General features: G+C 42.2%; 1 protein-coding gene across 1 annotated transcript in view; it reads right to left on the bottom strand.

Moving 5' to 3' along the window:
• Positions 1–4,759: 4,759 nt before the first annotated feature.
• Positions 4,760–23,825, bottom strand: part of LOC141795360 (semaphorin-4G-like) — a 34,168-nt gene continuing 15,102 nt past the window's right edge. Inside the window, exons 3-15 of the mRNA XM_074676205.1 lie at positions 23,624–23,686; positions 23,411–23,509; positions 23,231–23,324; positions 22,021–22,134; positions 18,842–18,996; positions 17,882–18,057; positions 16,934–17,078; positions 15,900–16,122; positions 12,414–12,529; positions 12,170–12,324; positions 11,701–11,759; positions 7,986–10,228; positions 4,760–5,672 (exon numbers count right to left, since the gene is read on the bottom strand). Coding sequence (XP_074532306.1) covers positions 9,228–10,228; positions 11,701–11,759; positions 12,170–12,324; positions 12,414–12,529; positions 15,900–16,122; positions 16,934–17,078; positions 17,882–18,057; positions 18,842–18,996; positions 22,021–22,134; positions 23,231–23,324; positions 23,411–23,509; positions 23,624–23,686 — 2,400 coding nt within the window. The 3' untranslated portion in view covers positions 4,760–5,672; positions 7,986–9,227. The remainder of the gene's footprint in view (positions 5,673–7,985; positions 10,229–11,700; positions 11,760–12,169; positions 12,325–12,413; positions 12,530–15,899; positions 16,123–16,933; positions 17,079–17,881; positions 18,058–18,841; positions 18,997–22,020; positions 22,135–23,230; positions 23,325–23,410; positions 23,510–23,623; positions 23,687–23,825) is intronic.

Below are 23,825 nucleotides of genomic sequence, written 5' to 3' on the forward strand. Positions count from 1 at the left end.
GTACTGGGTCATCATAATTTTCAACACTGTCAGGTAACAAATTATCGTACAAACCTGCAACTAACACCAAATTGTAGCAGACAGTCTGCTGAAAGAGAGTATAACATTAAAGTAGGACTAAAGTGTTGCATGACAATCACAATATGCATGGTGGAGGTCTGTGCTCTGATTGCTTTTCTAGTTATTTAATCTTTCAAGTCTCTAAAGTAACCCTTCCCCCAAAATTGTGTCTGGGATAAACATTTTTTTGTTCATGGGCTTATTTCTGTAAGTGGCAAAAAAAAGTTGCCAGTGGGCACATAGCAAGTCGTTAACTAAAGGAAAACACTGCCTGCAGGATTGCTCATGATTTACTTATTGCAATTTGTTTGTAATAATTTTATTATTATTATTTTTATCATTTCTATTTCTATATAATTATTAGGTAATACATAGCATGATTCAGAGGGACTCAACTGATAAACTTATCTGCCTTACAGCTCAAAAAGAATTGGGCATGAATGGGTTAAAGTGTAATTACCACTTCTCATGTCTTTGTGTTGTTGCTTCTACAAAGAAAAAGTGTTTCACAACAAGACAGTCACGTTAAAGATCCACGCGCCATGAGTCACACTGACGTGCTGGTTTCTTCTGACCTTTTAAACTTGTGTAACTATGAATTAGCCTGAATCAGGACCCACATGTTTCAAGGGTGTGTCATTTCATTATTGTGGTTCATCAAAGCCTCGCCAACAAAAGCAGAAGCACCTCTGCTCACATCTGTGGATTGAGAGGAATGAATAAACAGGACAAAGCAGAGCGGGGATAATAGAGCCTGCATGAGGAGAAAGAACAAGAGGAGAGGGACCTATCAACCACACAGATATGATTCCCACACCTCTCATCTCTTTCTACTCTGGCTCACTGAAGGTTACCTTGATATGTGATTGATGTCTGCGAGCAAAAATCTATTTTTTATTTTCATCTGTCACTGAAGGCTCTTTCATCCGTCTCTCCTGAGATGATATTTATCTACAACTTGGTGTCACAAGAAAGAAAGAAGATCAGGGTATGTAATTTTTCTCTGAGGTGTAAATCTATTCCAGGAATAGAAAAGATGTTTTAATCTCAGATTAAGTCATTTGAAAGGTTGGTTCAATGAGATTGAGTGCTCTATAAAAAGCACGAGGAGATCTCTCCCTGTCAGCACGTCTGAGCAAAAAATATAAGAAAATAGGAAGACGTGCTCACATTACGCTCTTCTATACTCTTTACTGGGCTGCATGTAAAGATAATGAAGCACACACCTCACCATCACCTACAAAGCCCTCAGTAACCTCACCCCCTCATGCCTGACCGACCTTTTCAAACGCCACTCTGCATCACGCCACCACAGATCATCAGATACCAACCTCCTGACCCCCATCACCACGCCAAAGCAGGGAGCTTCAGCCATCGCCTCTCCAACTCTCTGGCTCTGACTCACTTCACTCATGAAAAATAAACCAAAAATCTTTTGTTGCCTCTGATCTGTCTCTCTGTGTCTTATATTTGTGTGCAGACGATGTCAATCATCTTTGCGTTTAGAAAAGGGATTTAAGAGAATATGTGGGGGACCATGAAAAGGCCACTGTTTGTTGGTGGCAAAAATAGAAATAAGAGAGGACTTTTTCTCCTCCATTCGCTCTCATCTTTAGATCAGGAGAGTGTGAGGAATCAGAGGATTCGGGTAGGATCAGTAGAATCCATGTTGTATTGATTGTGTTGTAAATTTAGGTATTGCCGATGATTTGGTGGCTTGGAAGTGAGTGGCTCTATGACACTAGCGCTAACTGTACAACCCACTGGTACCTGTGCCTACTACCACTACTACTACTAACAAAATACATGTGAAGATAGGTGCCCACTTGTTAACCCCAATAAAGTACTGGCTCTCGTGGCCCATGTTTCCAATCTGGGAACTTTAGCAGCTGCGTAGAGGATATTTCTAGAAGGACACGGGGAGATGGGTTTCTTCATGGAGTATTTCTCTCTCAAATGAAAGCTCAAGTACAATGTGTTTATTTGAAATGTTGTCATACTGACAAAAACTTATCACAGGATCTTTAAAACCACTTTTAAAAGAAAACAAAACAAGGCTTTGCATTTGCTGTTTTGCTAACATGCTACAAGCTCTTATTGTCCTTGCCTTTTTACTGCTTTATCAGAATATTTCTACAAATATTATTATAAATTACAAATTATTTTGATGTCTATTTCTTACACACCTCTAAACTGTAACTCTTAGCTTGTGTTTTACTTTAAGCTTCTTTCTTTTACCTTTTTTTTTGAATGAATGAATGAACTAAGTATATTCTTTTCACTGGTTTTAAATTTGGTTTTGCTATGTGTTTTGTTGATCTTTTTCATTATTCCTCTTACAACTTTTGTGCTTTATGAATTAGACTTGTCTTGCTATGTTAGCATGTTAGTCCTTAGTGCAGTGGTTTTCAAGGTATGGGCCATGGCCCTTTACAGGGCCGCTAGGAGGAACTAGGGGGGCCTCAGAAAATTGGAGGGGGAAAAAAAAACAGATTTATGTTTTTTTTGTTTTTTCTAAAAACTGCTTTACCCTGAATATCTAACCCTTTGAGACTCAAATTAGGTTTTAGTAACAGAAAAAATCAGATATTTGGGGAAAAATATTATACGGGCTACAATTCTGACTTTTTTTGAGAGAGACCCTCACATGCAAATTATTCTGAGATGTTGCAACATTGTAATAAAGCTACCCCTGGGGAAAGACCCAAAGAAGATAAAATCTACTAATTGGCGTGGACTGTATCTATATATATTCAGGATTTATCTTATGCAGTTTTGGTTTCAAATTAATGGAGGCTGGTAGTGAAACTGACAAGAAATTGATGCCTTGAAAATCTGTTTCGGTGAAACCGAGAAAGCAGCCATGTTGGAAGTGACACAGATCTGCCAATTGGTGGGATAGTGGGAAACTGTTTGTTAATGCACAACTTGGTTCTGCAGTGGTACTTTGGGAAAAAAAAAAACCTCATAAAATGTGGATTTGGAGTGAGTAGGTAACTAGCAATTAGCTGTTGCAAATCTGCAACGACTGCCTCCAGAGAGTTAATGTGCTAAGTGCCATCTTCGTTGGATTCTTCAGATTCCGATTGTACCTAACTGCACCTCGTGTGACAACTTCGGCATGACGATGATATGATTCATGTCAACCTGGTGGTTTGAGCCTGTTAAGAAGATATCTAAAATCTGAACTCACTTTGAGGCTCTCTACCTGTCTAACTACTGACTATGTAAGAAAGAAATATCCCACCGTGGCCGACAGAGCTCCTAAATGCCTTCTCCCCTTGGAAACAACCTACTTCTGTGAGTCTGGCTTTTGTTTGATAATAATTTCCAGTTCTAAACAAATGCAATAATTATTGAAAACTTAATAAAAGTTAGAAAAAACATTTTTAAAGTTGACATTTCTTCACATATTTTGAAGCTTAGACATTGTGACATTGGTTATGCTAGCTGCTGTCAGAGCAGCTGCCTGGGGACAGGACTGGTGCCTAGGAAGAAAACCATAAAGTTAAGAAAAGTTCAAGCATTAGCTTACATCTTACTGGTTGTAAAGCATATTTCTAACTGTTTCATGAGGAAAATCTAATAAATATTGAGATTTTAGAGAAAAATCTAAAAGGTCAATCCTTGACTGACACTAGAGGACGTTCAGATGGATCCACACATCCTCTAGGGAATGAAAATGTCAGCACAAAATTTTACGAAAACTCATCTTTGAGTTATTTCAGTCGGAGACAAATTGATGGACAGATCTGTCAAACATCACCATCAAACAGAAGCTATCAGGAGAAAGTGAGTTATTCCTGCTTATTCCGTGATGTTTTTCCCTGCTTTTCTTTCTTGTCTCCAGATTGAGAATATTTATTAGTCATTGAGACTCCAGCACTTACCCTCATCACACACACACACACACACAGTATCATGATTTCCTTTGTCTTGTGTCAATGAGGCTTTGAAGTCAGTGCTGATCTGGCTCAGACACGGTCACACGTCTCATTAAAGGAGCAGCGTTTTATTTGATCTGCACACTTGACATGTCTTGGATTAAAAACATTCTCCTCTTCCACTCTGATGGCAGAAGCTCCTGACGTTGACTCTGATTAAACCGACGCTGCACTACGTAAATAACACACCAAGCATGACAGTCTGTTAATCACATGTCAAGCTGTCGCACTGCAGGTACCTGGAGCTTTTACAAGTTGCCCCGTGGCTTTGTTTGTCTGCATGTGCATGACACGGCTGTCCTATTTATGGCTGCTTCGTATATCACGACAGCAGTAATTGTCTGAAAGCTGGGCGTTCCTGTGGATCTGAACGCAAGAAAAGGTCAAACGGATGATGGGGGAATCAGTTTTATATATCGACTGTGGCATTTCTGAGAGATCAATTCAAAAGGCTTGGATTAAAGGACGGCTGCCCTTTTGTATAAGCTGCACAGAGTACAGTCATATTTTCCCCTGAAATGAAGACACAGGATACACTCTAGTTGGATCTGAACCAGTCTCATTGGGACGTCTACCTCCCAGCAACATTTTCCACTGTATCTCTGCTCCTTGTAACAATACAAACACCTAGTTTCTCTGACAATATTTACTCAAAGAGTCATTTTCCTGCCTCCTTTTACAGTTTGTGCTGGTTTAATACATCTATCTTTGTCAAAGAAGGAGCGTAACTTCACACAAGCAATGATGAGAAGATGAAAAGAGCTGAAGTACAAAGTTTTATTGAACTCTTTGAAATGTGAAGGAACCCACTGCCCTCTTATTCTCTGTTAGTTCAGCAAAAGGTTTTCTTTGTGCACAAACCGAGTGAAACATGCAGCAAGAAATCAAGCTAATACGTGGACATTAAAGTGAAAGAAACGCCTAATAAAGATGTTATAGTTAGAAGGTAAATTGGTGTCATTTTCTTCCCATTAGTAGGTTATACATGTTGAATGATGTGCTGGTACAGTCTCAGCATGCTTCTGGCTACCGTGCTCCTATTCATCACATTTTGTGCAACACAGGCCATTTGTACACCAGCGAAGTGATTTACAAGTGGCACTTAAAAACAACAACATCGACAATAACTTCCAACAACACAATGTACAAAATCTCAAAAATAAATAAGCTTCATAAAACATGTTCCTTCTGGTTTTTGCAAGAAAAAGGGCTCACAAAGCACTTTTTAAACATCAACCTTGGCACTTTTCATTAAAATTAAGACATTCACCTCTTTAACTAAAGAAGAAAAGAAGCAGTGTTGACAATAATTCATGCAGCAAGTGTGACAGGAAGTCAGAGTTTATATAGTTTGGTCGAAACAGTTTGCACCAAGGTGAGAACACTGTGCACACGGAGATCGGCTGTCTGAGGGACAAACGCTGGCGAGACACTGCGGCTGACAATTTTCATTCCAGTTGTGTGAGCAGAGCTGTAGGTGCAGACTTTCATGCAGTAGCCCTTATCCAGCTTTTCTTTCTCATGTGGCTCAGCTGTCCACTAATGATGGTGAATTTCATTTGACTGCTCATTAAAAGAATATCTTTGCAGCAGGTCCTGCCATCCGACGCTGGTTGGTCGTTTGTGTCCCCTGGAAGGAAATTAAGGATTGACCCGTGCACATCAGACCTACAAACAAGAGAGAGACAGAGAAAAATGTTGGGCTTACTTCAAGCGTCAGCAGTATCCCCCTTCAACAGAAGCAAAAGTTTTTCATACACTCCACTTTATTAGGAACACCTGTCCAACTGCTCGTTAACTCAAATTTCTAATCAGCCAATCACATGGCAGCAACTCAATGCATTTAGGCATGTAGACATGGTCAAGATGATCTGCTGCAGTTCAACCTGAGCATCAGAATGGGGAAGAAAGGTGATTTAAGTGACTTTGAATGTGGCATGGTTGTTGGTGCCAGACGGGCTGGTCTGAGTATTTCAGAATCTGCTGATCTACTGGGATTTTAACCCACAACCATTTCTAGGGTTTACAGAGAATGGTCCCAAAAAGATTAAATATCCAGTGAGCGGCAGTTCTGTGGGCCAAAATGCCTTGTTGATGCCAGAGGTCAGACAACAACAGTAACTCAAAAAACCACTGGTTACAACCGAGGTCTGCAGAAGAGCATCTCTGAACACACAACACGTCCAACCTTGAGGCAGATGGGCTACAGCAGCAGAAGACCACACTGGGTGACCCTCCTGTCAGCTAAGAACAGGAAACTGAGGCTACAATTCACACAGCAACACCAAAACTGGACAACAGAAGATTGGAAAAACGTTGCCTGGTCTGATGAGTCTGAATTTCTGCTCCACATTCGGATGGTAGGGTCAGAATTTGGCCTCAACAACATGAACACATAGGAGGTGGTATGGTGTGGGGGATATTTTCTTGGCTCACTTTGGGCCCCTTAGTACCAACTGAGCATGGTTTAAAGTCCACAGCCTACCTGAGTATTGTTTCTGACCATGTCCATCCCTTTATGAGCACAGTGTACCCATCTACTGATGGATACTTCCAGCAGGATAACGCTCCATGTCATAAAGCTGGAATCATCTCAGACTGCTTTCTTCAACATGACAATGAGTTCCCTGTACTCAAATGGCCTCCACAGTCCCCAGATCTCAATCCAATAGAGCACCTTTGGGATGTGGTGGAACGGGAGATTCTCATCATGGATGTTCAGCCGACAAATCTGCAGTAACTGCGTGATGCTATCATGTCAATATGGAGCAAACTCTTTGAGGAATGTTTCCACTTTGTTGAAGCTATGCCACTAAGGGTTAAAAGGGGTCCAACCCAGTACTGGCAAGGTGTACCTAATAAAGTGGCCGGTGAGTGTATCTGGATTCAACCAACAGAAGACGCTGTTTCAGGAATATGGAATAAAAACTCAACAAACACGACTCCCCCTGTTGTATTCACTTTGTGCTGTGCTTTGAGACGAGGTCAAAGAGCATTAATGAATGTTTTAATGTGCAAAGCATAGAGCCCCATCTTTCTCCTTTCATGTCTTTGATCAGTGCCACTGACTGAAGAGCTTCAAGTGTTGTGCTTTGCAATCCCACATCAGCAGGAACACGCTGACACTGCAGGCTCCTCAGATTCAAATAAATGTGCAATTATGCACCAATGCAACAGTATCGCCTGTGGAGATGTATGCACTGCCCTGCTGTATGTATGTATGAGCATGCAATGCATGTTTGACAGCTTCCATTGTGACGTGCGGTGATAAAATACAAACCCCAGACTGAGCCTGAGGTCATGAGAAAATAATTGGGAGCTTGAGTGTTATACGCTGGAACCCTCGGAGGAAATCTTTAACTCAGTCTGTGTCTCTTCCTTCAGCAATAAGGTCAGACTTGTCATAAGATGGGTGTTTAATTAACATCGCCCTCTGACAGGAGAACAACAGCAAGAGGACATGCTGGGGGAAAATAAGCAGCGTAATATCCAGATGCCAAACTGGAAAAAAAGTTTTCTTATTTTTACAGATAAGGCTGCAAAGTGCTCACAGAGAGCTGGGAGTCAGCTTAATTTATAGAAATGAAGCTTTTTGTTTATATTGTTATGTTCTTCATGCATCACGGCCTTCATTCCCCTCGTTATTAAAATCTGCAGTCGGATGGTTAAGTGGTTGTGTTTAGTTGTGAATCAGAGCACAGACTATAACAGACGTTTTCATTCGGGCACCTCTGAACCTCAACTTGTTCAACAAATTAAAAAACAACCACGCAGTCAGACGAACAAGCTGTTGGCATACAAATGGATTCCAATCTATTAAATTAGAAGATAACACTGTACTTTCAGCAGTTTTAAACCATCAAATCTTTAAAACACTGGTGTGATGCCAAATGAATCTACTTGGGAATCCATTTTTATAAGTGCTTGTTTGGCAAAGCGCCTGTGCAGCAGATGTCGAGGTGAGATAAAAACATTATTTACCTCGGGATTTTTCTGGCTCTCCGTTTTCCTCACAGTCCTTCATTCGGTGTAATCGCCTCCTGCTGGTTGTCAGTCAGTCAGCAGACGGTTTGGGCTCATCTGAGACAGTCTATGCTTCCTTCTTATCCACTTGTGTCAAACAAGGTCCAGCAGAAATACATGCAGCTCGACGATAAAAAAGCTCCTCCTGCCTGAGTGAGAGTCTGTTCACTTTCTCAAAGAGCTTTAAAAAGTGGAATTAAAAGTGCATAAAATCAATAATACTGTCATATTTTTTAGGTTGTCCACATGGTGAAACAATCACTACTTCATATTTCCTACAATGTGCAAAAGCTAACTGATGCTAGGAATTTTCCTGTTAAGTTTTATGACGTGATTATTTTCATTATGGATTCACATTATTTTTATTTAAATGACTAGTGAGCATTTATTTTGTTAAAAGCTAAAACAAGCCTTCATGAGGCATTTTTACCACATACTGGGAGCTGCAGCACATCTGTAGATCATGAAGTTATCCATAAACTGTTAGAAATAGCTGTCGAGGGTTATTAATATATACATATATTTTTACTTTCTCACAAAAATATTAGTTTAAGGAAGGCTGGTATAAAGTGTGATGTGCTGATATGAGTTAGTGTTTATTTCTATGTTGCTCTTTGCATTTGGTTGAGTCCGTTTTAAAAAAATCATCACCGACCAAATTCCCTCGGTCACCACATCCATCTCCCTCAATATTTATAACGCGTGAATGTCATGGTTTAAAAATGCATAGGCCATCTGTGCACTTGTCAGTGCAAACAAACTTTGGCTAGCTGCCCTCCATTTGAAATCCAGCCAAATATGGCCGCCTCGCAGCAGAAGTCTTCACATGTATTTATATTCCTGTGGGGCTCTGCTCTTTGTCGGAGGCGGTGGGTCCCTCGTTGTGCTTTGTGGATTAGAGATGTTTCTGCAGCTGAGATTAGACTGAGCGCCCATGTCCCACTGTTGAGGTGAGGTAGATAACTCTTTATTGTATTCTTGATCCCTTGCTGGAATTTTAATTCTCCCTTGTATGTTGTTGGGAATTTGATGAATTGAGGGTGTCAAACAGCTCACAGTGGACTTCAAGGAGAAAATCCAAAAGAAAAAATGTAGATATGACTCTTTCGTTGCTTCAGTCTGAACAGGAATGAGTCATATGCCAGGCACTTTAGCACCAGGTAAAAAGAGTCCTCCCACCACAGGGGGAGCTACATCAGTCTACACAGAGCTCTCGTCTGGCCTTGGAAGCAGCTGAGTGTGTTTCCGCTTCTCCAAGATCTTGTTCAGCTCCTCAGCGAAGGAGTAGCAGAGCGGGGACGTGTTTTCAGAGTCGCTCTGCCTCAGCAGCACGTAGCTGTTGCCGTTCATCCTCCTCAGGACGCTGGGCAGCGTGGCCGACAGCCCATTTGGAAACTCACACACTGGAGAGGAAAGAAGAGGAGTTGGGGGTAGAGGAGGGGCTGGGGGAGGAGGCTCCTTATTGGGCAAGGTGTGACCTTCACCTGGGACGATTTGGAGGAAGCCTCCCTCCTGGATGTTTCCGTTGTGTTGCTTTGAAACTCCGTTACACACCCCGTTTCCGTTACAGTGGCTTGAGATAGTCTTCAGCTCCATGTGGGCGGAGCTCCTGCTCTGTTTCCTGCTCCTGCTGTGCCTCTTGTTGACGGGATAGGCGGCAGCTGCAGCGCGTAAGGAGTACTTCCCTCTGTTACCAACTCGAAGGCAGACTCCAACGTAGACCAGGACCACGGTGAGGACCAAACACAGGCCTCCGAGGATCGTGATGAGGGAAAGGTACATGGCCTGCATGTTTTTGGGGGAGAGGAGCTCTGAGTGGGGGAGGAGGGAGGCTGGTGATGGGGGAGGAGGTTTCTCTGACCAAGTTGGTGGGGGCAGAGTGGCGTAGAAGTTGTATGTGTCTCCGGTTGGCTCCACAGGTGGAGGAGGGGGCAGGTCCAGGCGGATTGTGACATTGTAGTTAACAATGGCAACTTTGATGCTGTTCTCAACAGCATAACAGGTGTACAGTCCGCTCTGGTCCTGCCGGGCCTCGATGATCAGCAGACCGTCTGTACCAGTTCTGAAGCCAGAGTTGAGTCCGTAGCCCTGCAGCTCGCTGTCGTCCAGAGTCCAGAGAGGAGTCGCCAGGTTTGAGCTGAGCTCGCACTGCAGGAGCACGTCATCGCCAACACGCACAGAACGGCTACGGAGGACAACACCTGAAAACACACACATGATAATACAGTTAGGAAGTCCATTATGTGCCTAAGTTTAAAGGTGAAGGCTGGGCAGACATGTAGTAAACCTGCCTTCTTTAAATGTCGAAGGGGGCGACTTCAGGTGTGAGAAAAAGCAGTTAAAGGGGCAATGAGGAGTTTAAAAGTGATCTTGAATAAGTCTCCCTTCTAGATGTATGCCTGATCGTAAACCACACTCTAAATGAGATTATCAGCACCAATATTGCTGGTTACAGGTTATTTTAGGTTATTACTAGGTCTCTATCACAACTCCACGCCAGGCCAGGTGACGAAGTTTAGTGGGGACAAGAGATAAAACACAGAGATCTGTGTTTTTCTCTGCTAAAAACGATTTCTGTGATTAATTTTGTAGTGATGGTGGACACAGGAGCTGAACTGTCGGACAAAAAAAGGACAGAAGAGCAGAAGTAAGCTGAAAGGGACAGTGATACAGCCCAAGCTAAAGGCTAATTAGCCCCCTCCTAGCATCTTTAAACAAACTGTCCCCTTAATTGGTTTTGGACCTCAATGCTAATGTTTAATTTATTCAATAAAACTTGTTCTCCTATTGATTTAATGGCTAAATCAATAGTTCTGAGTCTTTCTCCGTAAAACATGATGTATATCTTTCAAGTAATGGTCCCCTTAAGGGATAAATTGCTGAAAAGGTAGGTATGGTTTGTTTAGTCAAAACCAAAGATGTGTATAAGCATGCTCATAAAGTCATATGTGACCATTCTTTCTGAAGAGTTTATGGTCTAAAAGTTAAGTTTTGAGCCCCTTATACAGAGTATGATGTCAATACTGGACCAACTTATAGTCATATAGATAAAGCAGCTTATATTTTATGCCTAGGCTGCCCCATCCCCATGTTCACCAAATACGGTCAAATCTGGCTCCAAAAGTGATAAAACAACAATGGCTAAGATCACAAACATGAAGTTACATCACAGAACTACACTACACAGTCATAATCTCACATTAGATCACAAGAAAACTTACGACCCAGCCTTTAACCTATTTAATATGTTAATCTCTCAACATGTGCTTAATTTATCAAAGATTACTCAAAGTTAATGAGTCATAATCTCTGATTATACATCATTTAAATCCCTGCCATCAAATTACCTGGTATAGAACGAAACCAACATGGGGGGCAGGAGTTTCTATATTTTATCAGACTGAAAGAGTGAACTGAGAGAAGGCATTAGCCTGACTTGAATATCAAACAGATTTCTCTCCAGAGATGGCAAAAATGTGATTAAAGAAGGGAGAAGAGGATTTTGCCAACGCGGTGTGCATAATCAACTTTCAAAGAGGCCTTCATGCCGTCTGATGACAACTATACATCTTTCAAGTTCCTCCTTACATTCTCTGTTTTCTGACTTTCTTTCATCATTCATTGCATTTTTTAAAAGCTGCTGCACCTCGCACATGATGAGATTTCTACTTACTATCTTGTGTGTTCTCACATCCAGTCCTGCCATGCTGGATATCTTGAATCAGATTGGATCTGAAGAGTGAAGAAAACACAATTAAAGCAAAAAATAATTGCACCAACAGGAGGAATATCTTGTTCTGTTATTACTGAGGACTTTCCTATTTCGAAATTTGTGTTTTTTCTGCTCCATGTGTATCTCTTATCTAAGTTAATGCTTCCCTAACAGCTTTTAACAGAGTTAGCGCTCCTGTCAACATTTATCAGGACACTCTAGGTACACAGCTGCATGCTATGTTTACTATCAGCCAGCATCAAGTTTCTGCCAACATTGGGATTATGCAACAGTTCTTGGTGCGAACACTGTGGCAGGGCACAGTGATATTTGAGGTTAGTTAAATCAAACACACAAAAGGGCACCTGCAGCTCCCTGATCACCTGTTTACCTGATCCAATCACACACATTCAAACCCGTTTGCACCCACCTGTTTGCCTGTGACATGACGTCCACACATCGGGCTCCGTTCCAGCCACAGTGAGGATCTCTGGAAAAGATGCAGTCATAGCAGGAAGTGTACCTGGCACAGTAGGAGAGGGGGAGCTGCACCACACCTGAAGGAGAGCTCACGTACACACTCATCTGTGAGCAGAGAGAGGATTATTAATGTAGGATGGTGTTTTATCTGGAAATATATGCATGTGTGTGCTCGTGATAATCAGACACGCTACCTGTTCTGCAGATACCCGCAGGTTGTTGACAGGCTGTGGCTCCTCAAAGACTTGAAGCTCTTCAATAATGTGAAGCTGACCCTCGACTTCTACAGCTTTATGTAACCATCCTTCATCTGCACAACACAACAGAGAGGAAACATAAAGTTTAAGCACCATACAACCATAAAGGAGTCTGTACTGCAGACGCAGTGTGATTTGTTTTTCTGTTGACCAGTTTCCAAAACATATTACTGTCACTGACTTTTGTGTTCCTTCTCCAATAATTCGACTTTCTTGCCTTTTTTATTGGGGAGTGTAAATAAATATAACTTACTTTATAAATCACAGGTGGGGTATTCAAGATGACTCAAAGACAATGATGATGCATAACAAGGCTTAGCACTAGCTGAGCAAAAATTGGGTATTACTTGACATTATTATAGTGTTGTGATATAAATCAAAGAATAAAGTCTAGAGATTTTCTTCCCTGCTGTGTGTGTTTTTTATTCCAGTTTTAGAAATGCTCATCCAATAAAAACTGGGAAAGCCCAAACCGCTTGGAAAAGTAACAAGTGTGTCTAAAAGGAAAACCACTATTTGTACAGGGAGTCAAATCAAGAAAAGCTCACAAGGGATTCGGGTAGTTAGTGTTAATTCTCAAATTTTCTATAGATGTTTTCAAATGAAAATGAAAATGAAAGATATGGAGGCAGGCTCTATAAGATGTCTGTGTTTTAGCTCAGTTGTTTGAACAAATGATTCCTAAAATGTGGTTTTAATCCATAATCTTGTGTTTTGTTGACTGTGCTTTGTCTCTTTTTTGTGCTTCCTGTCTGTAACCTGTACGCTTGTCCAGCCATTAGTGAGGAAAACGGACCATTTGTACTAACAGCAAAAATAGTGGTATGCATGAGCAAGATTAACGGGCCAAAAGAGAGTTAAATAAAATAGAGGTATACCCCATCATTACAGGCGCAAATGGCAGGATTACAGCACCTGTTCGGCTGTTTAAAGGCAGACATTGCACAATGCGTTACCGTTTGAGATGAAATATACAAAGACAGTGGACAATACTTTGGAAAGGTGGCGATGTGTAGCCATACAGCAAATTTAGATTTAGGAGGCTACATTTTTTTTAGTGAACAGATGAGAAAAGGGAGACAATCAAAAACCACGTTTCCACCAAGTAGTCCAGTTCAGTTCAGTATGGTTTGGCACGGTTTGATACAGTTAAGCCTGATCCCGTACCCCGGCGTGTAAGCCAGATGCAGAAAGCCGCAGTTGTTACGCAATAGCGTGACACCATAGCAGTATGACACAGTTTACCCCGCTAATAAATCCAACGAAGAAGAAAAACGTGAAACAGTAAACAAAGAGCATAGATGGAAGACATGCAGCATTTCGTCCTCTCTGTGATTGGCATGTAGCTCTTTGATACAAAGTGCAATCAAGTTTTGTGTCAGAGAAGTCTGTGTGCTACCAGGAGAAATGCAGCTGCTGTCGCACGGTAAGTGACGATTCTTTTGACCAATCAACGGTCTGCAGTGTTGTAGCTCCACCTTCAGAGAGCGGATCGGTTCAGTCTGGCACCCATAAGAAAGGGTCCCAAAAAGTGGGGCGGCTTGTCTCGGTTATTTGGGGATCTGTTCCAGGATAAGTCAGTGGAAACGCCACAAAATGCGCGCTGTACCAAGACGAACCAAACCGGTCTGCTTGGTGGAGACGCGGCTGAAGTCTCAAACCGGCGAGGCTCACTGCCGTCAGTTTTACAAGTTTGATGCTTTACATGTCCGAGTCCTTTCAAGATGTGTGTGGTGAAATGTTAAAGTTTATAAACTGCTTTAAGAGTTACTCATGAAGTTACTGAGACATTGCTGCAGTGCTTGTTCAGAAAAGCAGCTTTCATATTGCTCATTTTATTTTTAAGGTTTTCTACTGTGCGCTCAAAAACACCACACACATGTACTCTGTTTAAGATAGCCAAACTTTCTCTTTCTCTTTGTTTACCTGATTGACTCAGTGACAACAGATGTTTGTCCATGTGTATTCTTGTGGTAAAATATTCATTTTTTCTAGAGGTAGACCGATATATATCGGCTGGTGTGAAAGTTGTATATCTTTAATCATGCTTGGCCTTTTTCATTTCTCCAGCTTTGTGCCAAGGACAGTACGAGATGACCTTTTTAATTCTGTAACTTGCTATCACTTGCACTCCCATCCTGTTTTTAAACTGTTGAGTTTCGGTACGCAAAACCTATCTGCCCATGCTATTTGTACTTTCTGTTCCCGGCAGTAAGGGGGGGAGAGATATGATTCACACACACACACACACACATTCACACACACACACACACACACACACACACACATACACTTGTAATCAAAATGTGTCTCTTTATAAGCGCTGTCTGTCTCTGTATTCTTCAGTGCAGCGTCATGCTCCAAAGTGCAGTGTTGTGCTTCACACTCTGTGTTTGTTGTATGGCCTGTACTCCTTGCAAGTAAAACCATTGGAAAACTTATTTTCTTGACTCGAGTTCTCTTTTTTAATGGATGTCGATTTGAACCTGACAGCTGGCCGATAGATCAGGCCGATATTTGGACATTTGTCTCTATCGGCCATCGGCCGTATTTTCTTTTAAAAAGCCGATTTTTGATCCGTTGTATAAAATGACGCAATTTTTGATCAGGCACAAAAAAGATGAGCACCTCAAACTTGTGGAACCACTTGGATACATTACATACTTTTGTTCAAATTATATTAATACGTTTAAATTTCTTTTTTGACATTTTAAGAAGAGTGTGAATGTTTACTACTGCTTGTTACATTGTGTGTTTACTCAGACAAAATATTTCATTGTTTTGAAAGCTGAATAAATGTTCAGAGGACTGGACACGACTTGTTGTAATAGATTTCTTTTAGTTGCTCAGAAATTGCTGCGTTTCACAAAAATGTGATAAATATATATTTATTTAACAATCGGCCTGAATATCAAATTGGAAAAATCGGCTATGCATATCGGCATCGGCTGCCCAAATTTGGAAAGCATCGGCATCGGCATAGGCCCCCAAAAGACCCATATCGGTCGACCTCTAATTTTTTCCCTTTTGAAAAATGTTTATGAGTGGTAGGCATGCACATTTTGATGATTTGTTTGATGGGGTTTTCTATGAGGTTCCCCTTAAATATGTCATAATCTGTACCTGTGTCACTTTCATGTTGAAATTAGTTAACTGGATAATTATTTGCAGTCATGCATGCGGCTACAGGTCTCACTTGAAAAAGAGGTTTTAAATCTCAATGGGATAAACCTGGTTAAATAAAAGTTAAATTAAAAATTCTAGACAAGGCCAGTGCATCCATCAGTCATTGGACGAAGATCAGTGCTAATCGCTACACTTAGTTTGATGTAGTAGTGAAAGTGTTATCTTTATTATATAAAAGCATATTTCCACAGTATCCTCAGTCATTCCTTTAAAGTTTAGCCACACATTCATACACACCTGTGCCCATGTATAATACATGGTACGTTTGTCCATCTAAGCCTTGTATCATGTGCACAGACATGTGTGTGTAGTCCGTGGTCCTCCTGAACAAAAGTGGACGTCTGTCCAAGGGCTGGACCTGCTGGCTCATCAGAGGATGCCTCCTGACAAAATCCAGCACATCATCCGGCAGCGAGGTGGACACGTTTATGCCCCTGGCCCTCAGAGCGTTGGTTATACACTGCGAGGAGAAGGAGTCAGAGAGAGCGATGAGAGGAGGGATGATAAGCGAGTTACAAAGCAAGATGTGTGCTGCAGGGAGAAGAGAGACATTTTTGGATCGTTTGTAATAAAGTTGTCTGGAAATAGAGGCGGAAAGTGGAAGGAAGCGAGGATGTCACGAGGCTTAGCAAGATGGTCTGCAGGGAAACTTAAGCCTGTGGAAGATTGAGTCGGTGCAAAATGCAACTTTTCACTTGGACAACGGGGAGTGTGTGTGGGTTCAGCAGACGGCATGTGCTGACACAAGGGCGACTCAGCTATCTCTCCACCTGACTAAGGGAACATCTTTCCTTCTCTTTTTGTCCTTGCCAAACGACTTCAGCCTGCTCCCGTAAGAGGCTTTCACGCTCTGAAGTTAAAACTCTTGACCGTTCCTCCTCTCCTTTTAATAGCAACATTAAAATTAAGTCCTACAAAGTGTTGAAGTGACACTACAGTGGATAATGTCTGCTCCTGCTAGCGCTGCCACATACACGGCTGCCATGCTAAGCCATTGTTGCCAAAGCTACGGGCCGGAGTTAATCGGCATGGAAATGGGTTTCAGTGACATAAGCTGGTTGTGTTTCGAGCCCCATTCTTCAGACTGACACTGTAGCATTTTCCCTCCATCTTTTCCTCTGATTCCTCTCTTCACGCATTTTTATTTGGGATCACTTTCATTTGCTGTAAATCTTTGAGAGGTGACGAGTAGAGATACTTTTTATTTCATGTGTAAGTAACTGGTAAAGCAGCAAGGCATGTCAGAGCTTCATGTATGTGTACATGTTTACCGTTCCAGGTCTTGGGTCAGGGATCTTCCCTGTGTATTCTTTCCACTTAGAGCCAGAGTCCTGGTTCTCCATGTAAGGTCCTTGAAAGGCCTGCTGGATTTCAGGCAGGGAGAAGCGACACACTGCAGACGCCTTCACGTTTTTCCTAGAGAACACACACACACACACACATCGAGTGAGAAAAAGACCAGAGCATAAGCCTCGAACAATAACAGCAGTAAACCGAGTGTTGCCATAGGGATAGCAGCACAAGTACAGTAGATCAGTGGCTCACCTAGTTAAAAAGAAAAGAGAAAAATGAGAGGAAAGTACGGAGGAGGGAAGGGGTGAGCTCAGTCAGAGATTGTGTGATATAAAGTTGTACATATCTGAGGAGAGTGGGACGGATGAAAGGGGAATAAAACGGTTTCAGAGAGGTGTAGTAGGAGTTGAAGTAAGAAGCAGGTAAAGGAGCCAGAACTGAAATATTAAAGATGTTCTTTAGCTACTTTCACATATGCCCCACACTCCTGAGAATTTCACATCTTTCTCTAGCTGATGCACCTCAGTTAGAGTACTCATGTAATCTCATACAGGATCATTTTCTAAAATTCTGCAAGAAAGTACGAGAGAGAAAAAGTACCATGCTTCCATGCTAAGTCGAAATGTTCCTGAACAACCAGCGCTGGAAACTTATGGATTAAAACTTCTCCTAAGCCCGTCCAAATCTGCATTTTAAGTCAATATCCTCTCCTCAAACTGCTGCTAAAGTCATGCACCAAACTTCTCATTTTCACATCATCTGGATTAAAAAGTTCTCATCTCTTTCATCTCGACCCTTACTGTCCTCTTCACTCGTCTTTATGTATCGATTACTTCCTTTCATCTTTTCCCCGCACTCATTTACATTAGCGCCTCCTCAGCCTCGCTGATGCTGACAACTTTGACAACACTCGCATCTCCACTCACCACTCCAGGCCGAAGATGCCGTAGAAGAGCGTTTCCTGCGGCGTGCGGCCGGGCATGACGAACATGCTCCGCAGCACATTGAAGTGGAAGTCGTACTCAGGGAGGGAGCACGTCAGCCGGGCTTTGAGGAAGGACGTCCAGCGTTTCTGGAGAGTAAATTGGCCTCCTCGGTCCCCCTGAGGGCAGAAAGGTGGAGAAGGACAAACAGAGGAGGAGGAGGGAGCAGAGAGGGTCAAGTGAGGTAAGGCCTGGAAGAGGGTTGAATGAGGTAAGAGCTGGATTGATGACAAAACAGAGTATACAGCGGGCTCAAGGCGGCAAACACGAGAGAGTGAGCCTCCTAAAGAGAGCAACAGATGGCGGGAGAAAGCAATAATGGAAGCTTTAATAAGGTAATGGCGTCCCAGGGGCCCTTGCTGCAATGTTAATGTTTGTGCAGACGTGTGTGTGTGTTTAGAGATGAAAACTTTCCTGACAGGATGACTGTAACCTCATCAAATAGCCTCATCTTTGCTCTTTGATTTAACTTTTAAATGTATTCAGCCAGCGGCAAATTACAAAAGTCATACGTGCAGCCACCATGAATCTTTATTACGCTGTTAATATGCTACCAGGTTTCAAGGAGTTGACCGAGGAGAAAGGAACAAGGTTACTACATTTTAACTATGAAGGTCACTTTTTTAACACCCTGGGCAGCATGAAAAGTAAGTTATTTACATTTCTGGCTTCAGAGGATGTGTAACAGTCTGTCCCTCCTCTGCAGTCATCCATCCTCTCACCCTGAGCCACACAGACTACACAGTCATCAGTCAGCTCATCTAATCACACCGGGGACCTCGTTACAAATGCATCCCTCATCCGGACCCTCATCTATTACAGCACCTCAGATATCATCAACCAAGACTTCACTCAAGACTTGTAAATTAGATCCTAAATCTTCTTCTTTTCCACTGTGCTCACCTTACAAACCCGCGCCACCCGAGCCACCCTGCTGTGGCTGTACGTCGTGGTCTGCTCCTGGCTCTTCTCGGTGAAGAAGAAGTAGATTTTGTCGTCATCGCCGGCGCTGCTGCCTGAACTCTCTGTTACCAGGGCAGAGCCAACAAAGTCTGCCTCTGTGTGGGGGAGAAAACATTACATCCACTCAGAGTGTTATTCCTCCACAGGGACACCTTAATTTGCCCTGTATGGAGCAATCAACTCTTGAAAGTATTTACAACAACAGAGTGTCATCAGGTAAGTAGGTCAATGGGAGCAGACAACCTCAGGAGTGTTTTTAAAACCGTAAAAGGTGAGATCAATAAAGATAAACATTATCAGAGCAGTTTTCTTGTAAAAAGAGGGTAAAGGCATGATTACCACAGTGACACAAATGTTGACGACACAAAGTACAACTAGGTGATGTTTACATGCTGCAGTGTTCTGGGGTCATTGCTTATGAACGCTATTTGTTGGAGAGGTGGATTATGGTGCAGGATAAAGAGTTCAAGGCATCAAAGTCATTAACCCCTTGATGCCTGTTGTTGCAAATTTGCGACATACCCTGTCAGGTTTCAAAGCAGCAGAAATGACCTTTGTATCTCATTTTTATTGTTTCATATTCTACCAGGGCTAAAACAACGAATTGATAAAAATCGATTAGTAAAGGGCCGGCAAAGTTTTTCCACAATCGATGCACTGTGCTGCGCTGTTGTTGTGCCAAGGTAGCTACCCCCCGCCAGGATTCCTACCCCCTCTGGAGACGCGCCTGCGCTGAGTGATGACTGTGGTGGATACAACAACAAATTGGAACATGTCTATGCTCACAAACCACGGCGACAGATGCGTATGGAATTATAGCATTATATAGTAGGGTGACCAAGCACCCTCTTTTGCCCGGCCATGTCCACTTTTTACGTCCTGTCCGGGTGGGTTTAATAAATTCACGAAAATGTCCGGTGTTCACTGTTTTTCAGGACCATTACGCGCGCCCGCAAATTGACCGGCGCTTGCAAACAATACTATGATGCGCGTTCTTCTGCAAAGTTGACTGAGTTCTTTGTTAGACCTGGGAAAACAGAGGATGCTGTAAATGCAGCGGAAGGTGCAATGGCATTTCATACTGTAAAACACCACAACAGCTACAGGTCCATGGATTGCACCAGTGCCTTGCCAAAAAAAAACATTTCCTGACTCTGACATTGCAAAAAAGTTTAGTAGTGCTCGTACCAAGACTGAAGCCATTGTCAATGGTGTTATAGCCCCCCATTCTGTTGAAGTCACTCATGAAGCACTTAAGAAATCCAGTACTGTGGTGTTTCCACAGACGGGAGTAACCACGGAGCAGTGAAAATATTAAAAATAGAAGAAGCCTGTCTGAATTTGTGTCTCGAGGCCAGTGCCGTTGTCCTCTATTTTGGAAATCAAAATATGGTCACCCTGTTATATGGATCTCGCCGTGGGAGCGCGCCTGCACCACAAAGTAACTTTGAAGCGCGCTTGTGCTCACGAACTTCTACGGACGCATAAAAAAATATGAATTTAATGATTTCTCATGTGAATATTGGCTTGGACTGCCATGATTACTACCCCCCTCATATTAGCCCAGTCTGTGTCCTACACCCAAGTGTTTTATTCCTCACATACTCCATATTAATGCTTTAATTCCATATGCGTCTGTCGTCGTGGTTTGTGAGCGTAGACGTAGAATTTGTTGTTGTATTCGCCGCAGTCGTCACCCAGTGCACGTGCGTCTCTGCGAAAGGGGTAGAAACCTTGGCACAACAGTCACTTGTTCAAAAAACCTCAACAAGTTCATCAAACCAAGGTTAGCATTAACGTTAGCTGGCACAGATAGTGGTAGGGCAGAGGGGGTGTACTGTTTGACCTGCAGGTGAAAAGATTGAGGACACATTTTATATATTTGCCTTTTTGGCTCAATAAGTTCTTAATCTGATAACATAACAGTGTATTTTATATCATTTTGCCCATAATGTTGATTCTGTTAGTGACAATACATTCATCTTATCAGATATCTTATCTTATCTTATCTTATGTCATTTTTTATACTTTATAAATTTGGGCATCTGCTTAAATTATGCTCAGATATGTTGTTTCTTTGTTTACATCATTAAGCTAACAATAGTCATCAACTAAAATGACACGCATGTTTGGTTTTGCAAATTTTACTATAATGCATTCTCATCATTTTTTTTTCCGATTCCTTGATTAATCGCTATATAAATATAAATATAATCGTCACAGTAATCACTAAAGTAATCGTTAGTTGCAGCGCTTTATTCTACACACACCAAAGATTGTATCAGATCCACTACGTCACAATATATTGGTCAGAGGATGAACTTCTCATATCTATATACATAATATAACTTAGTAACAATCTCAACTTAATTTAACATCTGCAAGAATGCAAAAACACATAAAGCCAATCTATATTTAGAACTGTTAATTCATTCAGGCAATAATGGGTTAAAATTCATGCATTTTTCAGCTTTAATCCAAGGACAGTGTTTCAAAAGTGTAGGCGAAGCTACAAACGAAAGCCTTCTTATGGCTCTGTAGGAAAACAAAAGGGTCTCCACGGTCTTTAGCGTTCTTTGTGTGGGAAGTATGAAAATGTCACAGCGATCCCTGCAGTAGTCGTTGCTCTGCCGTTCTATAAAACAGTGGGTGTTTATCAAGCTAAGCTGGATTGCATAAGAATTAGTGAAGTAATTTCATCAGTATAGCTGCCCCAAAGTGTGTTTTTACAAAGCATGCTGGTACTACAATAACACTGTCAGCATCTCCTTCTCACACACACACACACACACAGGGCCCTGCAAGACCTGCAGGCTCCCTCATTTACACAGAAGTTGATTCACCTCTATTACCACCACCGCTGCTTACTAACAGCACAGAGACTTTGTGAGATGGAGCAGGGCCTTTTAAAGAGAACAACAAACCAAATGAGCAGCTCAAGAGTCCACAGCTTGAACAGGCTGTTTTAAGAAGAGAGAGCCTAAGTCGTGGTGCCTACTTCAGCAGAGCTACTCGTTGATATGAATCTTAATCCTGGAGTTTCTCTTTGACAAAGAGAAGCTTCGACCTCTTGATCAAAAAGCACAAAAGTCTTTTATCTTTCCAGGAGCATCACTCACCGTTGAGCCAGCGCGTGGGAGCTTCCTCTGTCTTCAGTGCGGGCATCGGAGAGTTGCGTCGGATATCTGGGAATCCTCTGAACGAATACTTGGAAGCTGTATACATCTGCTGGTCTGCAGGTTAAAGAATTAAAGGTCCCACATTATGCAAAAATCACTTAAGTCTTTTAGTGAAATCTGTGGGTCTTAGGCTTTCCTCCTAGCCCACAAAATGTGATATTTAATGACAAAACCTGTACTTAGTAGTGATTGTGAATGTAAAATCTTGACCTAAAACGAGCTGTTTGGAATTTCCGAGGTTTGCCGACGTTAGCGATTCCCTTTCTTTGACCAATCAGGAGCAAGTCTGACCTGATTGGTCCACAGGAGCAGATACCCCTAAACCTCCTCCCTGCCCACTCCTCTCCCTGCATCTGGAGAGAAATCTCTCCAGCAGCGGGGAGAAGAATGCCAAAGTTGAAGAGCCATCGCTGCTTTGTTTTTGGCTGTAAACAGCCACATATTTCCATGCACAAGCTTCCCATCTTGGGGGAAGACAAGATAAAGTGGCTAGAGTTCATTTATCAAGGAAATGTGCCAGCTACACTCAGCAAAACTGTGCATGTGTGTGCTAGTCACTTCACGGCGACTGCTTTTCCAACTTTGGACAGTACAACAGAGGGCTAGAGAATAGACTGGTCCTGAATCCAGGCGCATTACCAACCATCCACCAACAAACCTGGGACCCTGGAAATGTGAGTATTTTAAATGCTGTGTGCTGTGGAGCAGATGAAAGAGCTTTTCCTCAGTGTCCCCCCTGTCTCTGTGTTAGCTTCAGGATGCTAACTTTAGCTGCAGTTAGCCTGTTGTTTTAGCCTGTAATGTTACGGTAAATGAGCTTCACTGTTTTCTAAACATTGTGCACTCGGAGCTCGTGGCGCCGCTCTCAGTGACGGGGAAGAGCGGGGCGGTATCAGCGGTGGCTCATTTACATATGAATGTCACGCCCACTAAATCAGAGCGTTCTGAGCAGAGGGGCTATGAGAGCCTGGAAACAATGCTGCTGTGCTTGATTTATTGGCTTTTTGGACCAAAACATGTTACTAACATTTCATGAAGACATCAATAATCCATATTAAACTGCAGAAAAGGAGCATAATATGGGAACTTTAATCTGGTTATACAGTGTTTTGGAGAACTTAAAAACAATAGATAAATGGTGAGAGCTTACCAATGATGAGGCCTGTGTAGCCCATTGTCGGCCCATAGGGACATTTATCTTTGCCGTCTTCTGGCTGAGACGACATGACAAACCTCTTCTCATTCTGAACAGGACACACGGAAAGTGTTTACAGATATTGTTTTTAAGAAACAAACATTAAGTGCTGAAGTGTATTTTGTATCTACGTACAATATATGCACAGAGAGGTCTGAAGGCATAAGTCCCACACATGTAGAGATGAGTGGAGTTAAACCTCTGCAGGAAGCGAATGTGATTATAACACTCCGTCTGCAAAAGGAAGAGAGACAGAAAATATATGACGTTTGGGGAATATTATCTCAGAGGCAAACAGAAAAGATGAAAAGGAAAGGGTCGAGGGAGAAAGAGCGACTAAATGCCTACCTTATTGTCTTTTCCCTTGAGCATACACTGAAGTTTCTGCTCGGAGGAAGCCTCCCACTCAATCTAAAACACACCACGTAATATGCAGTTAGTCAGAGAGAAAGAGTTTGAGGATTTCACATCAGTGACTTGCATAAAATTTAGCTAAATGTCACAGATCTAACAGAAAATCAACTGAGTTAGCTTTAATAATTCATACATA

This window comes from Halichoeres trimaculatus, unplaced genomic scaffold, assembly GCF_033239565.1.
Source record: "Halichoeres trimaculatus isolate MK-OKI-2021-1 unplaced genomic scaffold, fHalTri1.1 fHalTri1_scaffold_8, whole genome shotgun sequence".
Taxonomy (NCBI): Eukaryota; Metazoa; Chordata; class Actinopteri; order Labriformes; family Labridae; genus Halichoeres; species Halichoeres trimaculatus.